We start from the raw sequence: 25,223 nt of genomic DNA, 5'->3' as shown, positions 1-25,223 counted from the left end.
GGAATGATAATAATTCATCAATGCTTATTTAGCATTGATAATCTTTATATCAAAGTTGCTTTATATCAATATCTGCATATTTTCCAATATGCTCTAGCTCCTCATCTCTAATTGTACACTGAAATTTCTCATTTGGATAACCTTGCTACAAAATAGTACCACTTCAAGTGAAATATGTCTAAAACTAAATGCTCTTTTATTGGAAAATGGTTCTCCCTTTTTAAATTTCTCATCTCTGTAAATGGTAAACGGTGGCATCATTTTTTTGCATCTTTCCTCTCTATTTTTTGCACCTTGCTTATATTCAGGTGTCCCTAAGTCCTCTTATTTGTTCCTTTGAAATCACTCTTATAGCTACTCCTTCCTTTCCATGTCACTGCCATGTTAGCCTTTGCCTTTGCTCATGTGGAACCGCTTGGTTTCTCTTCCTTATTTAAATCCTATGCAGCCTTCAAGGTTCAAATCAAGTTCCAACTTCTGCCATAATCCCTTGAATGTTCAAGCCTTCATGGATTTCCCCTTTCTCTGAATACTCAGTCACTTCTAATCTGTACTACCCAATTCAACAGCTAATAATTTAAGATTTGCTTTTCTACATCACTATCTTAAACATAATTTTCCTGTTAGCTTTGTAAAGCAAGGCCTGAACTTTCTTTTCTCTGTATTATTCATAATGCTTAGTCCAGTGCCCAAGTTCTCGAGAAATATTTACTATATTGATGTTACTAACTTTCTTATCTAATATTAAAAGGAATTATCATTTCGAAAACATAAAAAATATATTGAAATGGCAAAGAAAGTGTCATTTTACATCTTAAAAATACTCTGGCTTACATATATTTGGTTCAAAAGGCATAAAAGATAGGCAAAAATATGAGACATTCCCTCATAATTTTGGCTGAAAGGCAGTAGCAATTCTGCCCTTGTCTATAAGGGATTGCTTTCCTTAACTTCTTTCATTATAGACTCAGCACCAAAAAAGGACTATTAACTCAAATAACTTGTAGACACAACATTTTCTTAGTAGCTACTAGGAAAATCACTGATAAATGATTGACATTAGCCAAGATGTAGGATTCTTTGGTATTAGACAAATAGGCACTTGGGAATTGTTCACACTGTCATTTTATATAAAGCCTAATATGTGTTTCAAACGGATCCAGCAGGTGGCTCTTAATAACTGTATTTTATTTGATAACAGTCTTCAGTGCCCCAGATTTTAATTTATTGGAAAATTCTATGGAGTAAAGGAAAATAAAACAAAGAAGTATGGGTCAAGAATGGGTCCTCTTGGGCCTCCCCGGTGGCGCAGTGGTTGAGCGCTGGGTTGCGAAGCTGCCTGCAGCCTCTGCAGCCGGTTCGATCCCCGGCTGCTCCCCAGCCACCAGCGAGGGTCCCACATGGCACGCAGACCTCTCCTGCCGCCCGCTGCTCCCCTCAGCAGTGTACTTCGGTCCTTCTGCCTGTTCTGCTCCCCGCTCTGGCTCTGGTGAATTCTCTCACCCTCCCGCACTTCTGACTGTACCCAGTGCATGTATAAACCAAACAAACAAACAAGTAATAAATAAATAAGACATGCCTCTAGAAAATTTAAAAAAAAAAAGAATGGGTCCTCTTAGTTATTCTTCCCTCTTTTCCCTCTTCTTTCCTCCCCTACACCTCTATTTTTTATTTATTTATTTATTTATTTATTTATTTATTTATTTTTGTGGGATCCTCCCCGGCAGCCGGGGAATGAACCGGTGCTGCAGAGGCTGCGGGCAGCCCCGCAGCCCAGCACTCAAGTGCTGCACCACCAGGGGAGGCCCACTATTTTTATTTTTTTTAAAGACTTATTCATTTATGCATATAAGAACTGGGGTACAGGCCAGAGATTGGTGGGGGTGAGAGGATTCACCAGAGATGGAGTGGGGAACAGGCAGATTGACAGAAATAGACTGCTGAGGGGGGCAGCGGGCGAGTCAGGAGAGGTCTGCTGTGTCATGTGGGTTACCTCCCTGGCTGGGGCTCGAACTCATGCTACAGTGGCTGCAGATTGCTTCATCGTGCTGCGTCTTAACCATAAGGAAGGCTCCCCTATACCTCGATTTTTAATCCTTTAGAAAATGACTATATATCAACCTTTGAAAATCTTGCATAACTCAAACTCCATGTGTTGGGGTTGTTTAAGAAAACGATTAAATAGTAGTAAAATCATGCCAGAAAGAAAATGATTTCACTAGGAAACTATATACTTATAGAAACACTGATTCTGAAGCATGTGCATGAACTTTATTTACTACACCACGGAAAAGGAAAGTTTATGCCATATAATTTAAAAGAGGTTTATTTTTAAAGAGGGAGAAAACTCAAATAGGATCATAAATGAAAGAGGAGAAATTAAAACAGACATAGCAGAAATGCAGGGCATAATTAGAGACTGCTAATTAGACATCTATATGCAAACAAGTTCAACCATCTATATGAGATGGACAAATTTTTAGATTTATACAATCACCCAAAACCGAAGCAGAAGTAGGAAACTTAAAGAAACCAATTACAAGCAGCAAAACTGAAATAGAAATTGAACCCCCCCCCCAAAAAAAAATAGCCCAGGACCAATTTCATAAACGAGTTCCACTAAAGGTTCAAAAATGAACTAACGCCTATCCAACAAAAACTTTTTCAAAAAATTGAGAAAGACGGCCTCCTTGGTGGTGCAAGGGGTTAAGCACCACACTATGAAGCAATCCGCAGCCTCTGCAGCATGAGTTCGATCCCTGGACGGCCAGGGAGCAACTCACATGGCGCAGCAGACCTCTCCTGACAGGCCCACTGCTCCCCTCAGCAGTGTATTTCATTTCAGTCAGTCTGCCTGTTCTGTTCCCCACTCTGTCTCTGGTGAATCCTCTCACCCCCCACATCTCTGGCCTGTATCCCAGCTCTCGCATGCACAAATAAATAAAATCTTAAAAAAAATTGAGAAAGAAGGAATACTACCCAATATATTTTACAAAGCCTAACATTACACTAATACCAAAACCAAAGACAACACACAAAAAGAAAACTACAGACCAATCTCCCTAATGAACAGATGCTAAAAATCCTCAATAAAATCATAACAAACAGAATTCAACAATGCATCAAAAGGAGTATACAGCATGACTAAGTGGGATTTATTCCACTTGGAATAAATAAACATCCAAAAATCAATTAACATAACTCACCACATCAAGAAAAATAAAAATAAAAATCTTATGATCATATCAATAGATGCTGAATGAGCATCTGATAAAGTTCAACATCCATTTATGATGAAGGTCCTTGAAAAACTCGAAATAAAAGGAATGTATCTTAAGACAATAGAGGCCACATATGACAAACCAACAACTAACATTCTCAATGTTGAAAAGCTGAAAGCCTTTCCATTAAGATATGGAACAAGACAAGGACATCCACTCTCAGCAATGCTTTTCAATGTAATACTGGAAGTCCTAGACAGAGCAATCAGGCAGAGAAAGACATACAAGGAATCCAAATTGGGAAAGAAGTAAAACTATCACTATTTGCAGATGATGTGTTTATATACATAAATAAAGAACCCTAAAAAAATCCAAGGAAAAACTAATTAAAACAATAAACCAGTTTAGTAAAGTAGCAGGTTACAAAATCAATACACAAAAATCAGTAGCCTTCCTACATGTAGACAATCAGTCTGAAGAGGAAAAAATTAAGAAAACACATCCCATTTATAATTGTACCAAAAATATTTAATTACTTGTGAACAAACCTAACAAAGAAGATGAAAGATCTACACAAAGAAAATGATAAAACACTGTTTGAAAAAATAGAAGAAGACACAAGGAATGGAAAGACATTCCCTGCTCATGGATCAGAAGAGTTAACATTATCAAAATGGCTGTCCTATCAAAAACAACTTACAGATTCAATGAAATTCCAATAAAAATTTCAATAACATTCTTCAAAGAAATGGAACTAATATTGTTGAAATTCATATGGAATTTCAGCACAAAAACCCCACAAGCCAATGTTTTCCTGACAAAAAGGAGGAAAAATGGAGCATTACATGCTTGGACTTCAAACTATACTACAAAGCCATAATAATAAAAAGAGCATGGTATTAGAACCAAAATATGACAGACAGACCAGTGGAATAGAACTGAAAGCCCACAAATAAAACCACACATATATGGTCAACTAATTGGTGACAAAGGAGCAAAGAAAATATACTGGAACAAGGAAAGGCTCTTCAATAAATGGTGCTGGGAAAATTGGACTGCCACATGCAAAAGAATGGAATTAGACTACTATCTCACACAACACACAAAAACCAACTAAAAATGGAGAAAGACTTGAATGTAAGAGCTGAAACGATAAAATATATAGGAGAAAACACAGGCGAAACATTCCATGACATAAACCTCAGAAACATCTTTGAAGACTCATCCCTAGAAGCAAGGAAAACAAAGAAGATAAACAGTTGGGACTACATCAAACTATAAAGCTTCTGTACAGCCAGAGACAATGACCAAACAAAGAGACATCCTACTGAATGGGAAAAAATAGTTGCACATCACACAAGTGATGAGGAACTGATATCAAAAATCTACAAAGGGCTTACACAACTCAACAAAAACAAAGCAAACAGCCCAGTCAAAAAAAAAATGGGCAAAAGAGCTAAAAAGACACTTCTCCAAAGAAGAAATGCAAATGGCCAACAGGCATATGAAAAAATGTTCAATATCCGGGAGATGTAAATAAAACCACAATGAGATATCACCTCACACTGGTGAGAATGGCCCATATTAAGAAAACTAGAAACAAATGCTGGTGAGGATGTGGTAAATAAGGAACCCTCTTACACTGCTGGTTGGAATGCAAACTGGTCCAGCCACTATGGAAAGCTGTATGGCGTCCCTCAAAACACAAAAGAATGTATTTACCATATGACCCAGTGATTCCACTCCTAGGAATCTACCCAGAGAACACAGAAATACTAATTTGAAAGGGAAACTTGCATTCCTGTTTATTGCAGCACTATTTCCAATAGCTAAGATGTGGAAACAACCTAAGTACTCCAAAACAGATGAATGGATCAAGAAGATGTGGTATATATATATACAGTGGACTACTACTCAGGGATCCAAGATAAACTCATGCCATTTGTGGCAACATGGATGAAGCTGGCAGGGGTTACACTAAGTGAAATAAGTCAGACAGAAAAAGATAAATATTAGATGGTTTCACTTATATGTGAAATACAGAGAAATTGAAAAATGAGTCAGGAAAATGACAAAACTGGGAGCTGACCATAGATCTGAGACATACAGAGGTGGAAGGGGAGGAGTCAAAACAAGGCAGGGAAAAAACGTAAGAGATGGGGGAGATGGATCATGGGTGCTGTGATGGTGGGAGAACTACAGGGACTATACCTTAGGGGGAGAAATCAATTACTGTTAAAAATTAATAACAATGTAAGAAAATAAATTTTAAAATAAAGTCTTTTTTTAAAGTTAAATCTCTTTAATCTTTCACATGGAAATAATTATGTCTCACCACATCGCACAATGGCAGGCTACCATATCTTCGGTATTCTCAAAGCCTAAAACCTTATGAAATATTTATTTTATACAAACACATTAACAATGCATCACTGTAATTCCTCAATGACAGTTATTCACAGAAAAGGCATTCTTTTTACTGATTTGAAAAATATCAGTGTTTGTGGTATTCTTTAAGTTTTTGCAGAAATGCAATGCTGACAAATCTGGCCACCTTTTTCAATTCTATATATAAAATCTTCAGTTCTTTCATAATAATTTTCATGAGACAATTTTATAAATCTCTGAGAATTGGTAAAATATCTTGTCTACCAACTTCTATACAGGTGTACTATCAAGGTAAATACATATTTTAAGTACTATAAAGAGTATGGTATTGGCTATAAATAAGAAAAAAAAATTCAGGGGATGCAACGTCTCTTCTATTTCAAAATATCGGATCCAAATATTTACACTAAAAATATCAACAAAAGTGAAAGGTACTAATTGTATCACTCAGATGTACAGTGTTTCTGAAACAATACTTCCAAGCAACATTTCATTATGTGCTTCTATAACTTCAACTCTGTGGGAGTTAACTTAACTATATATTTTTTAAATTTAGAAAAAGATCCCCAAATACCCATTTATGATCATCATCTCAGAACTGGAATTATAATTTGTGTGGTTAGGTCATTCTACTTCTTAAGACATTATAATTAATTGCACATTATAAGATTAATATGTTGTTAAATTAACTAGAAAGCCAGTATGTTAAGATGATATAAGTAGACAGGGGTATTCTGACTCATAAGGGCTTGCTTAATAAAACTTTCAGAGTCAAGGTATTATTATATCCATGTATATATCTATGCTCGGCAATAAGTACGTTCCACAGTATGATTCAACTAATATTTCTTGAGGGCCTATAAAACAGGTCCACTGCAGTAGAAATATTGAGTGTTACTAAAGCAAACAGATAAGCATTCAACACAATTTTATAGTGTCTACTTCAGGGCAGCCACTGTACAAGGTACTGAGGATTCAGAGGGAATCAGAAATTGCTCTTGCCATTATAGCTTACAATTTAGTGGGGGGCAGGGAAGACTTACAGGAGGTGGTAACATATGGAGAACTAGGGTGAGGATGGTGGGTACTGGAAATCTAGATGGAGGCCCCAGCTTGAGTAGAGGCAAAGAGATAAGAAACAGCATGCTCTGAACTGGAAAATACAAGCAGTAAGGAAAAATGTCAGATTAGACTTGACAGACAGGCAGGCTCCAGCTCTATGTGCCATTTACAGAGCTTAGACTCTACCCTGCAGATGAAGGGAAAACCACAGAACAGTCTTAATCAGGAGAGTGGTGTCTCTACCTAGCAAAAAGGTGGGAATAAATGTGATGGTGATAAGGATGAAAGAAAGAGAATGTTATGTAGTTATGTAGTTAAGTAATAGGTGGTAAATGGAGCCTGAATGAAGGCAGTGGTGCTATGGAGGAAAAGAAGAAATTTTTAGTTGTTAATACTTGCTGAGTGCTTGCGTAGCTGTGAGAAGTATGAGTGGAAAAAAGTAATCAAGAATGAATAATGGGGTAGGTGGAGGTACACTTAACTGAGATGAGAAACGGAAATTGAAGGGCTCCTTTGAGGGTTGGGGTTGGGGTGAGGGAGTGTGGGGGATGAGTTTTTTTTTTTAAAGATTTATTTATTTATGCATACAAGAACTAGGGTACAGGCCAGAAGTTTGGGGAGGGGGGGTGAGAGGATTCACCAGAGACAGAGTGGGGAACAGAACAGGCAGACTGATTGAAGTACACTGCTGAGAGGAGCAGCGGGTGAGTCAGGAGAGGTCTGCTGCGCCATGTGGGTTGCTCCCTGGCTGGGGATCGAACTCATGCTGCAGAGGCTGCAGATAGCTTCGTAGGTTGCGTCTTTACCCCTTGTGCCACCAGGGAGACCCGATGAGTTATTTTGAATATGTTGAATTTAAGATGATGGTAGGATGTTAGGTGAAGAAGCCCAGAAAAAGATTCTGAGCACAGTTTGGAATAGAGAAACATATTTGGGAGTCATCAGATAATTGAAAACATAAGAGTCAAGGTGAGATCATCTAGGAAGAGAGGGAAATGAAGAAGAGTAGTAAACTGAAAACAAAACCCTGGATATCACTGGTCTTTGAGGGATAAGAGAGGAAGAGAAGCCCAAGAATGACATAGTTAAGGAATAGCCAGCAAAAAAAAAAAAAAAAAAAAAAAAAAAAAAGGAGAACCAGGGAAGTGAAGTGGCCAAGGAATTCTTACATTTACTTGGCTGGCAAAGTGTTTTTGTTTTGTTTTTTAAATCAGAATTTGAATAGCTTTGGCATGTACCTTCTATTTCAACTAAGGCCCCATTATTATTCATGCAGCACCATTTTTTTTGGGCCTGTCTCAATTCTGAAGGCCTGCATATTCTGAAGGCCTGCATATTCATGACCCCTGAAGTGGAATGTGCAAAGAAAGAAGAGTCATTATAAATGTCTTATGCAGCGAGAGGGCCAGAAAGACAAGGAATGAAAGGTGTCCACTAACTTAGCAAGAGGATGACCTTAAATGAGGCTAGTTCCTCTGTGGCCATGGTGACAGAATCCAGGTTACAGAGGAGTGAAGAGGGAATAGATATGGTGAATGCAGCTACTCTTAAGAAATTTGGAGAAGGGAGGAAGAGAAGCTAAAGGGGAATGTAGCTCTAGGAAGGACTTTTGTTTTATCCTGTTCTACAGAATTAAGAGACTCTGAAAGTGTTTACAGGCTGAGCCTGTAGAAAGGCAGAGGGAGGCAATATTAGAGAAATGTGGCTGCCTGATGAGGCAAGTTCTAGGAGGTGGTTGGAAGAGAAGTGTGTGGAAGATATAAGTGGAGGAGTGAGCTTTGGACAAGTGGAGTGACTCACTGACCTTTGAAGTTGGAGGAAGAAAGCAAGAATTCAGTCCTAATTTAGCCTCAATGCAGTCTTTTCAGCAGGAAAGTGACATGATTAAACTGTTTTAAGAAATTAGTTTGGCACAAACACGCAAGATGGATGTGAGTGTGGACAAGTGGCAGACCTTGGCAACAATTCAACAGGAGGTGACGGCAACCCAAAGTACAGCGGTATCTACAGTAGAAATGGAGAAAATGAAAATCTAATAGACATTTCAAATGATATGATGACATAATTCTGGACAGAAGGACATAGGTCAATTCAAGGAGAAGGAAAAGTTAAAATGACTCAAAGATTTGAAACAATGCCCTGGAAGATTAGAATGATGGTATCAGGGTCAGAAATGGGGCAACTGGAATGTACATTTCCATACAGGGAGCCAATTTGGGGAGGGAAAATATTGCGTTTAAGGTATACTGTTTGAGCTGATGGTTCTCTAATTTTAAACTTTGAAAAGAAACAAAGTCCTCCACAAAATAGAAGTGCATAGACAATGGGGAAAAATAAGGGTTGGGAGAGAAAAAGAAATATTTTTAGATACAGGAACTCTAATACTCCCATGCCAGAAAATGATTAAATAGAAGCTGACATTGATGCTATAGGATTTAGTGTTTTAGAATTAGATTAACCATTTCCTAAGATTCTTACTTTACCTGAGATAAGAAAGGTTTTACTACCATTGAAAGACCAGTTTCTCAAATCCAGTAACTTTCTTTAAACATTTAATCTTTTTTCAAAATCTTAGACATTTAACATCAAATGTACTTTCTAGGTGAGAGCATATGTACAATACAAGTAAATAATTTTCTAATTCTGTTTCCTTGCTTCTTTTCTTTTTTTTTTTTTTTTTTTTGTGGGACCCTCGCCGGTGGCCGGGGTGGCCGGGGAGCGAACCAGCGCCTCAGAGGCTGCGAGCAGCCTCGCAGCCCAGCACTCAACCGCTGTGCTACCAGAGGAGGCCCCTCTGTTTTCTGAATTTTAGAAAATAATGTAGAGGAGGAGTGTTGGAGTCTGAAATTATGCACTGGAATGAAAAACCTTTTTTTTTTTTTTGTTCAGGCATAGGAAATAATCTGCACGAAAATAACCTTTGGTGCTAGAATAATAATTAGTTTGAATAATAAATTGTCTCCCTAGTGATAAAAGGAATGGAAGTAAAACAGCGCAGTAAGCTGGCATCTTAACATTGTAGGCTATCTGCAAAATTCTTGCACCAAGAAAAATTGTGTTAAAATTGCCTAATAAAAAGCAGGTCTAAAACTCTCCCAAAACTCTCCCACAATTTCAAAACCTTCCTTAGTACATTCATGCAAAGATCACACACAAAAATATTACAATCAATATACTCAACATGTCAAAATTAAAAGCTAATATGAAGGGGAAGGGGGTACATATTTCAGTAACTGATTTCAGATAAAATGCACTCAATTGAAAGTCAAAGGGGCTAGGAGAGCCATTATCAAAATTAGAGGCAGCATGACTTAATAGCAAATAGTCCTGTTTTGAAAATGCAGTAAAAACACCATAGTTAAGAGGATGAACATGACACAATACCGAAACTTCCAAGCATTTAGTCTGAGCACATAAAAAGAGAAAACACTCCATAAAGCTCAGTGAATACTAAAATTTTCTTTTGCTTTGCAACTACTGAGGTCCTTCCACCCTCTATTTTCTCAAATAGGATCAAGATTACAATTTTTAAGAAAAGTCACTCTGGGTAAATTTTCAAGAAATCATCCTCAGCTCCTGAGGGACTAATTTCCACATATATTTAACGTTTGCATATTTAATGTCTGGGCATAGAAAATCTCCAAGAGGTATCTTATATTATCTCAGGGCTCAAAGGTTTTAGAAACCATCTAGCCCAGAACATTGTAGGCTATCTGCATTTTACATGTGGAGAAATCAAGGCCCAGAAATGGGAAGTAACCTGACCAAGGTCATAGGGCCAGAAAGAAACACAGCTGAGACTAGCATCCAGGCATCCTCACTCCCAATCCATTGCACGTTTTACTTTTCATAGCTTCCTCTCAACCTGAACGTCTAATTGTATGATATTTCAGGAAGGTCAGAGTAAGAAGTGATCAAGGCATTGACAGGATCACTGTATTCATTCATATAAGGATCAGAGAAGAAGAATGGATGGATGAATACGTGGATGGGTGGACATTCTATATTATTCACGAGATATATCATGTTTCTGTTTCGAAGAATCCAAGCCTATGTCTTGTCACGTCACAGCAGTCCCCGTGCTCCACTAGACACCGATCTTAGCAGCAAAGAATCCTCCAATACATCCTGCAGTTTAAGGACTATTCGCTTGTGAGCACACAACAGAAGGAGACTCACCCCTATTCCAATGCCGTGAGCTCCCAAACCCCTAACTTCCTTGTCCTAAACTCACTCTTTATCAGGCGTTGGTGCATCACATTTGCATTCTCCTTACTTCCTTTACACCTATCTCCTCGGATTTCTCTATCAAGACCAGGTGTCCTCTCTTAATTGTAGGTTTTGGCTTCATTCAATTAATACCACAGCAGTTACGAATACTACTGCACACTCCTTGAGGGCAGAATTTTGAAGCTGGGAGGGACAGCACACCTGGCACGAGGGCCCGAGCACCGGCAAGTGGAGAGAGGAGAAGTCAGCCCTCCCCCACTCCGCAGGCCCCCTCGATCGCTTTCTCATCCCTCTGCGGTCAAATCTGCCTTTGGGAAGCCCACAGCCCCTTTCACTTACACAGTGATGTGGCCGGCCCCCCGCACTAATACGGGGTCCGGGGCGTATCTCCGCAGATGCTCCTCGCTCACTACCCGAGGCGGGGGCGGCGTCTCCTCTTCCTCCTCTTCCTCTTCCTCCTCTTCCTCCTCTTCCTCCTCATCTTCCTCGTCATCGTCAGGCCCAGACACCGACGACGACGACGACGACGGCGACGACGACGACGTTGCCGCTTCTTCCTCCTCCTCCTCCAGTTCCGAGATGGTGTCGAACTCCGCCATGTTGGGCAGCAGTATGCTCATCACGTGACCTCTCGTTCGCCGCCACCCGCAAGGAGTAGAGTTCGAACTTGCTGAGGTGCTGGAAGCTGAGGGGACACGCGATAAAGAGAAAGAGGAGTCGGGTAGGGACAGGATTAGAGGAGACGCGCCTGCGTGTTGGGGCGGACGGGGGAGGGGTGCCGGGGGACGGCTGGGGGCGGGAGCGGGAGGGCGACGCGCAAAATCTGTGTACGCTTGCGCGGCTGGGGGAAGGGGCGGCGGAGGTGAGCTCCAGGGAATTGCCGAGGTCCGGTCCCGGGGTGCTGAACCGGAGGCTGCTCTTCGGGATTCTGCTGCTAGTGTTGGGAGACGGGTCTCGTTTTTCCTTTTCACCAGTACTGGGTATGAGTACTCCCCTCCAGTACCGGGAAAGCAGATGCTGCGAAAGTGAGGTGAGAACGTTGCCCCAGACATCTCCAAGGCATATACCAAGCCCTCACATTTGTTCAGCTTTACAGTTTGAACAGTTTCGCATCACGGCTGTGCCACAACCCTGGGAGGCAGGGTAAGCATTTTAATCGACGTTTTACTGGAGAGAAAAGTTTCTCTTACTACTTCTACGTAATACTTGCAAAAGACTGACTAGGTGTCGGGGACTGAGCTAAGCCCTCTACGTGCATATCTCATTTAATACTTAAAACCCAGAAGGGGAAGGGGGAAGGGGTCAAAATTGAGGAGGGGATGCACAAGGGACTGTGGTGCTGGATCTCGCTGCTGCTGTGGTGGTGGGCGAAGTACCCGAACTACACCTGCGGGGAGAAATAAATGCTGTCCAAATATTAGAAATAATGTAAGAAAAAAAAGTACTTAAACACAAAGCCCTATAAGCTTATGTACCATGATGATCTCTTTTCACAGATGGGAAACCTAGAAGCGGAGAGGATAAGTCACTTGTTCAAGGTCATGGAGCTACTACATAGCAGGCTTCCTTTTAAACTTGGGCGTCTGTTCTGATTCCCAAAGATCGGTGCTGTTAACCAAAGGGCCATACTGCCTGAAGTTGTTTCAAAAGGTGATTTGCAGAGTGGTGCCATTTGGGCTGTTTCTTGAAAGATGATGTTTGAATTTTGGAGGTTTGTTTTTTTTTTTAGGAAGGGAGAATAGACGAGCCAGAGGGAACATTCCAATCTAAGGAAATAGAAAAAAATCATTCATTTTCTTTACACTGAACTAGACTATTTCACATACAGTATCTCATTAGCCTTAAACAATTCTGTGAGGGAAGCGCCATCATATCTAAAACAGTCTCAGGAAGTTTAAGTAATTTATTAAGATTTGTACTGACCTTTTGTCCAAAATGTTCTATTTCAAATATTCTATCCTGTCTGCTCCACACCCACCAAAAATGTTGTACAGTTTACATATTTTGAGTTTCCAAACCATGGCTCAAACTCTTTCACATTTGGCAGTGGCACAAAATTCCATGTCTTCATTCAGAGATCATTGAGACCGTAAAGTTCCACAACTGCTAAGTAGTAAAACTCCATAATCCATAATTCTAACATCAGCTTGACTGCTCTTTCTGCTCTATGACAGCCATGTCCCAATTAGATGGTGAGATTGGGGAAACAGGTAGCCACACTTTAATTAGGATCAGTATTACATTAGCAATATAGCAGTATAAACAAAGCATTTAGTGTCTGTGAGGGAGGAAGAAATTAGTTCTATAAGAGGCACTGATCAACCCATCATAATTATCAAGGAGCTTGTGTTATTAAGGTGAAAAAAATTCTTTTGTAGTACTCAACAACTTGAGTATTTAGGAATTTTTAAAATAAACTAACACAATAAGCAACAAAATCTACTTTTTTATCATAGAGAGAATCTTATCTACTAGAGAGAAGTTATAATGAAAGGTGGAACCTTAAAATAATTTATAATAGCCTCTTGCTAGAAATACAGACTATATCTGCTTTTCTTAGCTATTTTTTTTAAAAAAAGATTTATTTATTTATACAAGAACTGGGGTACAGGCCAGAGGCGTGGGAAGGCGAGAGAATTCACCAGAGACAGAGCAGGGTACAGAACAGACATAGAACTGAAAACACTGCTGAGGGGAGCAGCGGGTGAGACAGGAGAGGTCTGCAGCACTATGTGGGTTTCTCCCTGGCCAGCACTCGAACCCGCGCTGCAGAGGCTGCGGACAGCTTCACAGTGCTGTGCTCAACCCGCTGGGCCACCAGGGATGCCCCTTTTCTTAGCTGTTAATAAACAATGTGTCAAAAACATTTATGGGAGTGAAATGCCTTAGACTTAGGGTCAAATCAGTATTCTGCACCCATTCTTCTTTTTCAAAAAGAAGAAAGTCATAGATAATACTGAAAAATTTCCAAACATATTATCCATTAATGTCCACTAAGCCATTGTTTAGAGGAAAGTATTTTGCTGATTATTGCTTAAATGGTAGTTTCTCCTTTTCATCACTCAGGATTAGGCCAAAAAGGAGCATTTGCAGGCGATAAAGGGAAAGGAGTATAAAGGATCGACTTTAGGACAAGTGCAAAGTGAAGCACTGAAACTATGACAAAAGTGAAAAAATGATGGCTATGGGGTAGAAGGAGAGGAAAGGGGAGATTCCACTTGTCAAAAATGTAAAGAATTCCCTGGCATTTAGTCAGATGTCAAAAGGACAAAGCAGTTCAGGGAACTGGTATGCTTAGAGAAACTCACAAATATAGTCAAATCATTCATCTGTTTTTCTGCATATACATTGTGCTGAAAAGGCATATATTTCAAAGGTAATTTGTTTTGTTAAACCATAGGAGAATTTGGATTAAGCTAGAATTTGGACTAATTCACATAACATGTCCTTGTGTGAATATATGTTTTAATTTCTCTACCATGAGTAGAACTGCTGGGTCATATATTAAGACTATCTTGAAATTAAGAAACTCCCAAACCGTCTTCCAAAATATTTCAATCAGTTTACACTCCCACCAGCAATGTGTGAATGTTCCATTTTCTCCACATCCTTTCTAATATCTGTTTTTCCTTGTCTTTTTGACTCTAGCTATTCTTGTGGGTATGACATGCTATCACATTATAGTTTTGCTTTGCATCTCCCTAATGATTCATGATGTTGAGCATCTTGTCATGTGCTTATTGTCCACTTGTATACTTTCTTTGATGAACTTTTTTTTTATTCTTCTTTTAAAAATTAAGTTTTTTTCCCCAAGATAATTGTAGACTCCTATATAGTTGTAAAAATAACACAAAGATGTCCTGTTCATCGTTAATTCAGTATCCCCCAATGGTTACATTTTGCATACTGTTGTACACTATCACAACCAGGAAATTGACATTGATACAACCCACACATCTTGCTCATATTTCCAGTCATGTATGTACTTGTTTGTGTGTGTGCACGTGCATTTAGTTCTATGCTATTTTATCACATGTGTAGGTTCATATAACCCTCACCACACTCAGCACACAGTTACATCACCTCAAGCATACCTGCTGTTATGATTTTATAGCCATCCTCCCACACCCCACAACCATTAAACTTTTAATATCTATAATTGTAATTTCCAGAATGCTATGTAAATTGCATCATATAGTGTGTAACCTTTGGAGATTGGCTGGCCTGCCTCCTTCCCCCCACCTTTCTCTAGAAAAATGGCATTTATTCTGAGCTTGCAAGGCAGTTAATTACTGTCACTTGCCTTTTGGTAGAGACCCAAAGGCAAGTAGAGCATGAGGAATTGTAGAAATTTTCACATCTGTTAACGTGGATAAGAAACTGAAATTTCCATATTTGAAGCTGTCAGATGGCTTTTGTTTGTGTTTATATATTTTTTATTGAGGTAACATTGGTTTATACTACTGTATGTAAATTAAGGGTATAACTTGACACCCCTTCAGATTTCTGTTATCACACCACACCCTAGACCAAAGCTCCCATGAGTCTCTGCAACAGTTCATGGGCTCCTTTTCCCTTATGCTCCTCCTTTGATAGCCTCAATTCTGTAGTTGGATATCCAGGGTTCCTTTAAGTTTATCTAGGGTAAGCTTAGTTTTGTCTGTTCCTTTGTTTTGTTTATTTATATTCCACATGTTAGTGAATTCATCTGGTGTTTTTCTTTCATCTTCTGACTTATTTCATGTGTCACACTCTCCTACAGTTCTATTCATGTTGTCACAAATGGCGAGATTTCACCTCTTTTTTCTTATTTTTTAAAAAAATATTTTATATATGTCTTACATCATTTTTCATTTTTGCACAATGTATGAATTTTCATCTTGGTTATAGTCCCCATACAATTGCACTGTTTACAATAGCTAAGCTTTGGAAACAACCCAAATGTCCAAAAATAGATGACTGGATCAAGAAGATGTGGTACATATACACTGTGGAATATTACTCAGCAATCAAAAAGATAAACTCATGCAATTTGCAGCAACATGGATGGACCTGGAAGATTTCATCTCTTTTCATAGCTAAGTAGTATTCCATTGTGTGTATGTACCGCTATCTCCATAATCCACTCATATGTTCTTAGACACTTAGAATGTTTCTGTAGCAGATAATTATGAGGTTAAGAGGGGGAGGGAAAAAGAGCCAAGGGGGTATAAGGGATGGTGAAGGCATTTAAAAATGCAGTGGAGGACCTCCCCTGTGGCGCAGCGGTTGAGCGCTGGGTTGCGAAGCTGCCTGCAGCCTCTGCAGCGCCGGTTCGATCCCCGGCTGCTCCCCGGCCACTGGAGGAGGGTCCCGCATGGCGCGCAGACCTCTCCTGCCACCCGCTGCTCCTCTCAGCAGTGTACTTCGTTCGGTCCTTCTGCCTGCTCTGCTTCCCGCTGTGGCTCTGGTGAATTCTCTCACCCTCCCTCGCTTCTGACTATGCCCAGTGCTTGTATAAATAAATAAATAATTATTTAAAAAAAATAATAATGCAGTGGAGATAAGCAAACTACCCGAGGAAGAATTCAAAGTAATGGTTAAAAAGATGCTCAGAGATCTTGGGAGAAGAATGTAGGAACTAGAAAATTAAGGAACATTTAAACAGAATTTGCAGAGATGACAAACAGTAACAATTAAAAAATATGATAGAGGGGTCCAATGAGAGACTGGATAAATCAGAGGAATGAATAAGTGAGTTGAATGACAAAGCAATAAAACCTATCCAGACAGAGCAAAAATAAAAAAGAACGGAATAAGTGAAGATACCATAAGAGATCTCTGGGACGATATCATCTATGAAAAGCTGAAATTTTACCATTTGTGATATCATGAATGGAACTAGAGGGGATTTCTATTATGCAAATAAGTCAGAAGGAAGACAAAGACGAAGATTTCACTCACATGGAATATAAAAAGCAAATCAAAACAGACCCTTGAAACCTGTCAGCAGAACTGAGGTTACCACCAGTGGAAGGATCAAGGGACAAAGGGTTCCATGGACTATGGTAGATTTTTGATGCTTTGTTGGTGCGTTGGTGTGAAACTCTACCCCTGAAACATACAGTGTTACAAATCAAAATTACCTTTATTTTTACACTTGATCTTAGCCAAAAGGCCAAGAAGTGATACCTTAATTTTTTTTTAAAGATTTATTTATTTATACAAGCACTGGGTACAGTCAGAAGCGCGGGAAGGTGAGAGAATTCACCAGAGCCAGAGCGGGGAGCAGAGCAGGCAGAAGGACCGAAGTACACTGCTGAGGGGAGCAGCAGGCGGCAGGAGAGGTCTGCGTGCCATGTGGGACCCTCCTCAGGTGGCCAGGGAGCAGCTGGGGATCGAACTGGCGCTGCAGAGGCTGCGGGCATCTTCGTAACCCAGCGCTCAACCGCTGCGCCACCGGGGAGGCCCAGATACCTTAATTTTTAAATATAATTTTAAGAATAAATTTAAAAAGGAAGGAAATTCTGACATATACTACACCCTGGATGAAACTTGAGGATATTATGCTAAGTGAAATAAGCCAGTTACAAAAGGACAGATACTGTATGATTCCTTTTATGTGAAATACCTGGAGTTAATCAAATTCATAGAGACATAAAGTGTAACAACGGTTGCTAGGGAATGAGAAAGTGGGGAAAGGGGAATAGTTTAATGGGTATAGAGTTTTAGTTTTATAAGACACAATGAGTTCTAGAGATGAATTGGGGTAATGATTACATAATAATATGAATTAACTTGATGCCACTGAACTGTACACTTAAAATTTCATGTTATATATGTAAGGTGAACTAAATGTTGTATATACACATGTTGATTTTCAATGATGCACACCTGAAGCTGATATAACATAATGCGATGTTACTGCAGTAAAAAAAAAAATCTTACAACAGTTTGGCTATTTCTTGGATCTATCGTATGATCCAACAATTTTACTCCTAGGAATCTACCCAAAGGACACAATAACAGTAATTCAAAAGGGAAACCTCCATTCCTATATTTCTAGCAGCACCATTTACAATAGCCAAGATGTGGAAACAACCTAAATGCCCCAAACAGAGCGGCATTTAGGTGTGGATCAAGAAAATGTGGTATATCTACATAATGGACTACTACTCAGTGATCCAAGATAAACTCATGCCATTTGTGGCAACATGGATGGAGCTGAAAGGGATTATGCTAAGTGAAATACATCAGAAGGAAAAAGATAAATATTGGATGATTTCACTTATAGGAGGAATATAGTGAAATTGAACAAAGCGTCAGGGAAAAAAAGGACAAAACTAGCAGGCAAATTATAGATCCGCGACATACAGCAGGGGAGGAGTGGGGGAGGGGTTAAAATGTGATGGAAGAGCCCAAGGGACTATGGTGATGGATCATGGGTGCTATGGTGGTGGGAGAACTATGGGGACTACATGCACCTGAGGGGAGAAATCAAGCATTGCCCCAAAATGAACAATGATGTAAGAAAATAAATAAATTAACTTTTTTCAGAAGAAATGTGCCCCTTTCTTCTAGATTTTTTTTTAAAATGAACATTTGGAATTTTATTAAAAACAAACAAATATCACAACCATGAATACTGTTAGAAGCCCTTTTAGTTGTCCACAATGAGACTAAGCATGCACTCAGGGGCTGCTATTATTTAGTCTTAAACAGTCATCTTTATTTTTTTTAAGATTTATTTTTATTTATTTCTGTGTACAAGAACTGGGGTGTAGGTCAGAGGTGCGGGGTGGTGAGAAGACTCACTAGAGACAGAGTGGGGAGCAGAACAGGCAGATCTACTGAAATACACTGCTGAGGGGAGCAGAGGGCGAGACCAGAGAGGTCTGCTGCGCCATGTGGGTCACCTCCCTAGCCGGGGGTCCAACTCATACTGCAGTGGCTGCGGATAGCTTCATAGTGCCGAGACTTAAGCCCTTGTGCCACAGTCATCTTTAAAAGAAGGAAAAAGTTAATTCAGCACACTACCATTTAACTTGTTTTAATGTTTCTTCACAAATGGTGAAAAATACTACAGACGAGGAATAATCATAATGTTGAGGCATTATGATTATAAATATGGAATTGTATAATTGTAAATATGGAATTATAAATTTAAAATATTTTCTGGTTTAAAAAATAAAAATGGTGGTCAGTGCAGCTCTGCCCGGTCTCTGTTTAGCAGGGCGGGTCTCTGCGTTCCTGACGGCGACAGTCTTTATCCATTTTTCCAGGTCTTCAACATCCACTTCTTCCTCCCATCTGTTTCATCAAAGGTCCGGGGGGCTTCCCAGGGCCATCTCTTCTTCCTCCACCAAAGCCACCTCGGTCCATGCCCCGGCCACCAAGGAAGCCACCTCTGTCTCCCCCAGGACCTCCTCTGAACATTCCACCAGGCCCATCACAGTTCATGAAGCCACATCATGTCCATGAGGCCAACTCTTCCTCCTCACATATCACCAGGACCACCTGTGCCATAGTCACCACCTGGGGGTGGAAAAGATGGTGGGGGAAAGCCTTCAGGCTTCAGAGCCTCACACCGGCTGCCAGGGGAAGCCAGGGGAAGTTCTCCAGGGGAAGTTCTGGTTTCCATACCCTGGATTGGGGTACTGTCAGTCTCCAGCTCGGTGTTGGACGTTTCCTCCCCTGGATAGGTTCCTTCAATTTTTTTTTTTTAATAGAGGCATGTTTTATTTATTTATTTGTTTGTTTTGTTTATACATGCACTGGGTACAGTCAGAAGTGCGGGAGGGTGAGAGAATTCACCAGAGCCAGAGCGGGGAGCAGAGCAGGCAAAAGGACCGAAGTACACTGCTGAGGGGAGCAGCGGGCGGCAGGAGAGGTCTGCGCGCCATGTGGGACCCTCCTCCGGTGGCCGGGGAGCAGCCGGGGATCGAACCGGCGCCACTGAGGCCGCGGGCAGCTTCGCAACCCAGCGCTCAACCGCTGCGCCACCGGGGAGGCCCTGGATAGGTTCCTTCAAGAACCCCGGGGCTCTCTTGGGGGACGCCTCCTGTCTCCTATGCCTCCCATGCGACCCACAGTTTCCCTAGGACCTCCTGGGCCCCCTGGACCTCCGCAGAGAGGCAGCGGCATCGCTCTGCCCTCAGGGGGTGGCACACTAACCTGTGTGCAGTTCACTGGTGCATGAGAAGCGTTGTTTGCTCCCTTTAAAATCTTTCCCATCAAACCACTCCCCGGCCATGGCTGTTGTGGGTCTTCATAGGACACTGGCATTGCCTGTGGGTGTTCCTGTTTCCTTGTCCAGGCAGGTGCGGATCCATGGGCTCTCTGGTTCCCTTGCACATCTTAACATCTCCACACTGCTTCGAAAAGGTCTGCCGGATCATCCAGAGTCACATTGTCATTTCATCCTTGAACGTAAATTGCTATGTTGTCAGAGTCTACCTGTATCTAAAGGTGGGTCTAGATCTGGTCGCTCCTCCAAGTGTCTCTGCTGCCACAGCTGCTGCACTTTTGGCATTATTGACTTGGAGGCTGTCTGTACAATCCAGTTTTGGAGGGTGGGGGAGATAACTAGTGGGCGGTTGCTGTCCATAGTTGCTTTGTTGACCTAGCTACTCTTCTGTCCGTAGCTGCTCGGCTGTTGAGACCAGCTGCTCTGATCATTATTTGTTGGCTGTGAAGAGGAATAGCTGGTAGGATGATAAGAAGGGGGTGCGGTGACTGGCTGCATGGGATAGCTCCCAGGTACTAGGGATAACTGCAGTGACTCTGTCCACATCCGATGCTGGGCTGGTTGAACCCCCTCTGCTAGATTGAAGCTGACTAGTCTCAGTGGGCTTGCTACCATTCTGTGGTCTTGCAGGTGCAGTGGCTGCTGCCCAGTGGCTGGGTAAGCGGCTGAGTGCCATAGGCAGGCTGAGCTGCATAGGAGGCCTGGGTGGAAGTGACCGTAGCAGTGGTGGCATCATAAGCACCAATGCTGTACCTCTGGACAGGCTGACTGTATGCCTGGGGGCAGTTGGAGTGGCATGATCAGTGGGAGGCGATCCATGAGAGGGTGTGTGGGCCATCTCCTGCAGGCTGCAGTGGCCTGAGCCCGGGTGTCGCTGACATCAGTGGGCTGTCCATAGGTTCCATAACTTCCTTGCCCATGTGCCTGGGTGGTCTGTGTATATCCTTGAGTGGGCAGGGAAGTACAAGGCTGCAGCCCTGCTGGGCCACTGCTGGGCTGTAGGTACTGTGACCGGTGGGTGCTGTTTTCTCTCCTTCCGTCTTGTTCTCTCAACGTCCATCTCCCTCTCCCATTTCTTCAGGATTATCGAATTTACTGGCATACAGTTTTCATTGTATTCCTTTAGAGTCTTTGTATTCTGTGCCCACCTTGGCAATTTCTCCTTTCATTTCTAATTTTGTTTAAAGATTTTCTCTCTTTTAGCTTAGGTAGAGGTTTATTAATTTTGTTAATTTCAAAGAACTCTTAGTTTCACTGATCTTTTGTATGGCATTTTTGACTCCTCTTGCACTTATTTTCACCCTAATTTTTGTTATTATTAGTTCATTATTTCTTTGTGACATTTTACTAGATTTGGGTCTTATTTGTTCCTATTTCCACATTTCTTTAGATGTAATATTAAATTGTTTATTTCAGATTTTTCTTGCTTCTTAATGTTGGCTTGTGTTCCAATTATCTTTCCTCGAAAGACTGCTTTTGCTTCATCCCATTCATTCCAGTAGCTTGCATTCTTATTTTCATTAGCCTGGAGGTATTTTTAAACTTCTGTTTTAATCTCTTCTTTAATTCAATAGCTGCTAAACAGCCTGTTGTTTAGTCTGCAAGTATTTCGGGTTTGTCCACTTTTGAAATCTAGCTTTATGGATTATAGTCAGAAAGAATACTTGGTATGATTTCAATTTTTTGAAAAGATTTATTTTTACTTATTTATGCATACAAGAACTGGGGTGTAGGCCAGAGGTGCGGGGGTGAGAGGATTCACCAGAGACATAGTGGGGAGCAGAACAGGCAGATCTACTGAAATACACTGCTGAGGGGAGTAGCGGGCTAGTCAAGAGAGGTCTGCTGCGCCATGTGGGTCAGCTCCCTGGCTGGGGATCGAACTTGTGCTTCAGTGTCTGGCGATAGCTTGATAGCGCTGGGGAGCCTGATGTCAATTTTTGTCACATTTTTGATAATTGACTTGTGTCCTAACATACAGTCTATTCTTCAAAATGTTTTGTGTGCGCTTGATAAAATGCATTTGCTGTGATTTTGGGATGGAGGGTTCTGTAGATGTCTGTTAAGCCTATTTGATCTAGCTCCTCATTTGAGGCTATTGTTTTCTTATTTATTCTGTCCTGTTGATCTGTCTGTAGTTGTAAGTGGGCTTAAAAATCCCCTACTGTTATTTTATTGTAGTCGACATGTCTCTTTAATCCTCTTAATAATTGCTTTATATATATTAATATGTATAAATATAAATATATATATAGGTGTTTCATAATTTGGAGCATACATATTATGAGTACTATTTGTTGTTCTTGTATTTGGTCCATATTCATATATAATGTCCACCTCTGTCTCTTGTTACCTTTTTTTATTTGGAAATCTATTTTATCTGATGTAAATGTAGCTGTTCCTGACTTTTTTTTTGGGTTGCCATTTTCTTATAGGACTGTCTTCCAGTTTTTTATGCTTGTGGTTATCTTTGGTGGTAAGATGAGTTTCTTGTGAGCAGCAAAAGGTTGGATTTTGTTTTGATACCCACTCAGCCACTCTCTACATTTTAATTGAATTCAGGCCATTCGTATTCAAGTTGATAATTACAACATAAATGCTTATTGCCATTTAAACATTTTTAGTTTGTGTCTTTTGATTTTTGACATCTTCCTTTTATGCTTTATTTATATTCCATTTTCATTGTCTTATGTGTTACTTCTACTGATTTTTGTTTGAAGGTATACTGAGGTTTGTGTATGATGGACCACATTTGTGGGATCTTAGATGGTTTGATCTCAAACTCATTCTTATGGGCCACATTTTTACTCTCCTCCAAGTTGCATAATTTAGGTGTTTGTTACCTCTAGATTTATTTTGTTGTTACTTATGTTAGCCCCTTTATACTTGTTTCAAGTATGACTTGGTGTTGGTATAGTCTCTTGATTTTTGTTTTCAGTGACATTCTTTACCCTGTGACATTCTGTTTTGAATGATAATCTGGTCCGAAAAACTATTCTAGGTTAGAAATCTTTTCCTCTGCATACTTTAAATATTTCTTATCCTTCCCTTCTTGCCTGTAAGATTTCCACTAAGAAGTATGCAGACAGTCTGTCTGATAGGTGATCCCTTATAGGTTACTTTTCTTTGTCTTAATTCTTTTAGTGTTCATTCCATGTCATTGGTTTTCAACACTTTAATTATAACGTGTCTGGGAGTGTGTCAGTCTGTTTTATTTTGTTTGGAACTCTTTGCACCTCTTGAATCAGAATGTCTGGTTTGTATCCCAGATCGAGGTGGTTGTTTATTTTAATAGACTTTTTTTATTTTAATAGACTTTTTATTTTTTTAAATTTTTTTAAAGATTTATTTATTTATTTATACAAGCACTGGGTACAGTCAGAAGCTCGGGAGGGTGAGAGAATTCACCAGAGCCAGAGTGGGGAGCAGAACAGGCAGACCGACGAAAATACACTGCTGAGGGGAGCAGCAGGCATGACAGGAGACGTCTGCTCGGCATGTGGGACCCTCGCCTGCGGCTGGGGATCGAAACTGCGCTGCAGAGGCTGCGGGCAGCTTTGCAGCCCAGCGCTCAAGCACTGAGCCACCGGGGAGGCCCTTTAATAAATTTTTTTTTTTTTAAAGATTTATTTATTTATTTATTTATTTATACAAGCAATGGGTACAGTCAGAAGTGCGGGAGGGTGAGATAATTCACAAGAGTCAGAGCGGGGAACAGAACAGGCAGACTGACGAAATACACTGCTGAGGGGAGCAGTGGGCAAGCCTGGAGAGGTCTGCGCGCCATGTGTGTTGCTCCCTGGCCGGCCAGGGATTGAACTTGTGCTGCAGTGGCTGCGGGATAGCTTCAGAGTTCTGCAATTTAACCCCTTGCGCCACCAGGGAGGCTTAATAGATTTTCTCTGCCTTCCTGTTGTCTTCTTCTGGGACCCCCATGAAGGGACATTACTTCTCTTTAGGTTATTCTTGTTTTTGATCGCCCATTGTTTTTCTTAGTTCAGCAAGTATGATTACAACTGTTGCCTCAAACTCCTCACTAGGAATATTCACACAGTTCTGCTGAATCGATAATTCTCTCAGGGATTTTTCTTTGCTCCAGCACTTGTGATATGATCTTCTATTTCTTCATTTTTACTTTATATAGGTTATAATAGGGACCTTCCTTTTAATGTCATGACAAATTGACTTTATACCCTGCCTACAATTAGCTGGTCATGATCTCATGATTTTTACCCAGAATCTTTATGTGTTTACTATTTCATAGATAAATGCCTCTACATGTGTTTAGATGACCAGAGCACTGAGGACAGCTCAATATTCTTAGGTTGATCACCTACAGGCAACCTGCTAATTCCTGGCAAAACCATAAGTGTTAGATTAACAAAGTTTAGTGAAAGAAATCTCAAGATCAATAGGTTCAGGGCTTTCTCCCTTATTAGTAGTTCCTGAAATCCTTTTTGTTTCATTTTCAATTTCTTGTCAAATTTCATCAAAATCTATGTGAAGTTTGTTTTTGGTGTGGAGAAATTTATCCCATTCTTCTGCTTCAACTCCATCTTCTTCTGTTGTTTTCCATTTACCTTCAGATGAATGACCAGCTAGAGTCAGAGGTATCCAGGTGACAATACCAGTGCCTCTAGGAAGCAGGTCTCTCCCCACTAGGCTTTCCAGCGCTGAGCTCTTCCCATTCTTCTGCATCCCCACCACCATGATCTGAGGCAACTGGATGATTTTGGCACCCACCGAGTTGAGGACACCCTGAAGCTTGCTGACGAAAGGAATGAAACACCTCCATGAGTTGGGAAATGCAGGACCTCCACCCAACTAGCCCCAGCTATGGAGTGAGGCCAGGAGTCTGCCACATGCTTCCTTGAAGCCCCTCTCTCCTAAGGAGCCAGTACTCATTGGGCCTTGCTTGCTGTAGCCTATCTCTCCCAGTAGGCTCTGTGCCAGGTGGGAGGTGGGGAGAGGCAAAGCCTGATAGGAATTGTAGTTCCAAAGCTCTCATAATTTGGATATTCTGTCCTTGTCATGAACTTTCAATAATTTTATTATTTATTTGTATTTTTAAAAATTAATTTGTCAGTCATTTTATA

At 40.7% G+C, this 25,223-nt stretch overlaps 1 protein-coding gene and 1 pseudogene across 3 annotated transcripts in view; both read right to left on the bottom strand.

Annotated features, from left to right (window-relative positions):
- The window catches only part of CHIC1 (cysteine rich hydrophobic domain 1), a gene marked incomplete at both ends in the record, with an annotated part of 53,514 nt that extends 41,993 nt beyond the window's left edge, over positions 1-11,521 (bottom strand). For both annotated transcript variants that reach the window (XM_084258773.1, XM_084258774.1), the window contains one exon: positions 11,241-11,521. In XM_084258773.1, coding sequence (XP_084114899.1) covers positions 11,241-11,521 — 281 coding nt within the window. The remainder of the gene's footprint in view (positions 1-11,240) is intronic.
- Positions 11,522-20,332: 8,811 nt separating this feature from the next.
- On the bottom strand, positions 20,333-24,837 carry LOC311187563 (RNA-binding protein EWS-like; annotated as a pseudogene). Its single transcript has 2 exons — positions 24,708-24,837; positions 20,333-21,175 (listed from the first exon to the last, which is right to left on the bottom strand). The product of its transcript is annotated as an RNA-binding protein EWS-like (transcript).
- Between the last annotated feature and the right edge of the window lie 386 nt (positions 24,838-25,223).

This window comes from Talpa europaea (genome assembly GCF_964194135.1).
Source record: "Talpa europaea genome assembly, chromosome: X".
Taxonomy (NCBI): domain Eukaryota; kingdom Metazoa; phylum Chordata; class Mammalia; order Eulipotyphla; family Talpidae; genus Talpa; species Talpa europaea.
The sequence above is the reverse complement of the archived record's forward strand: the minus strand, read 5'-3'. Positions and strand labels throughout refer to the sequence as shown.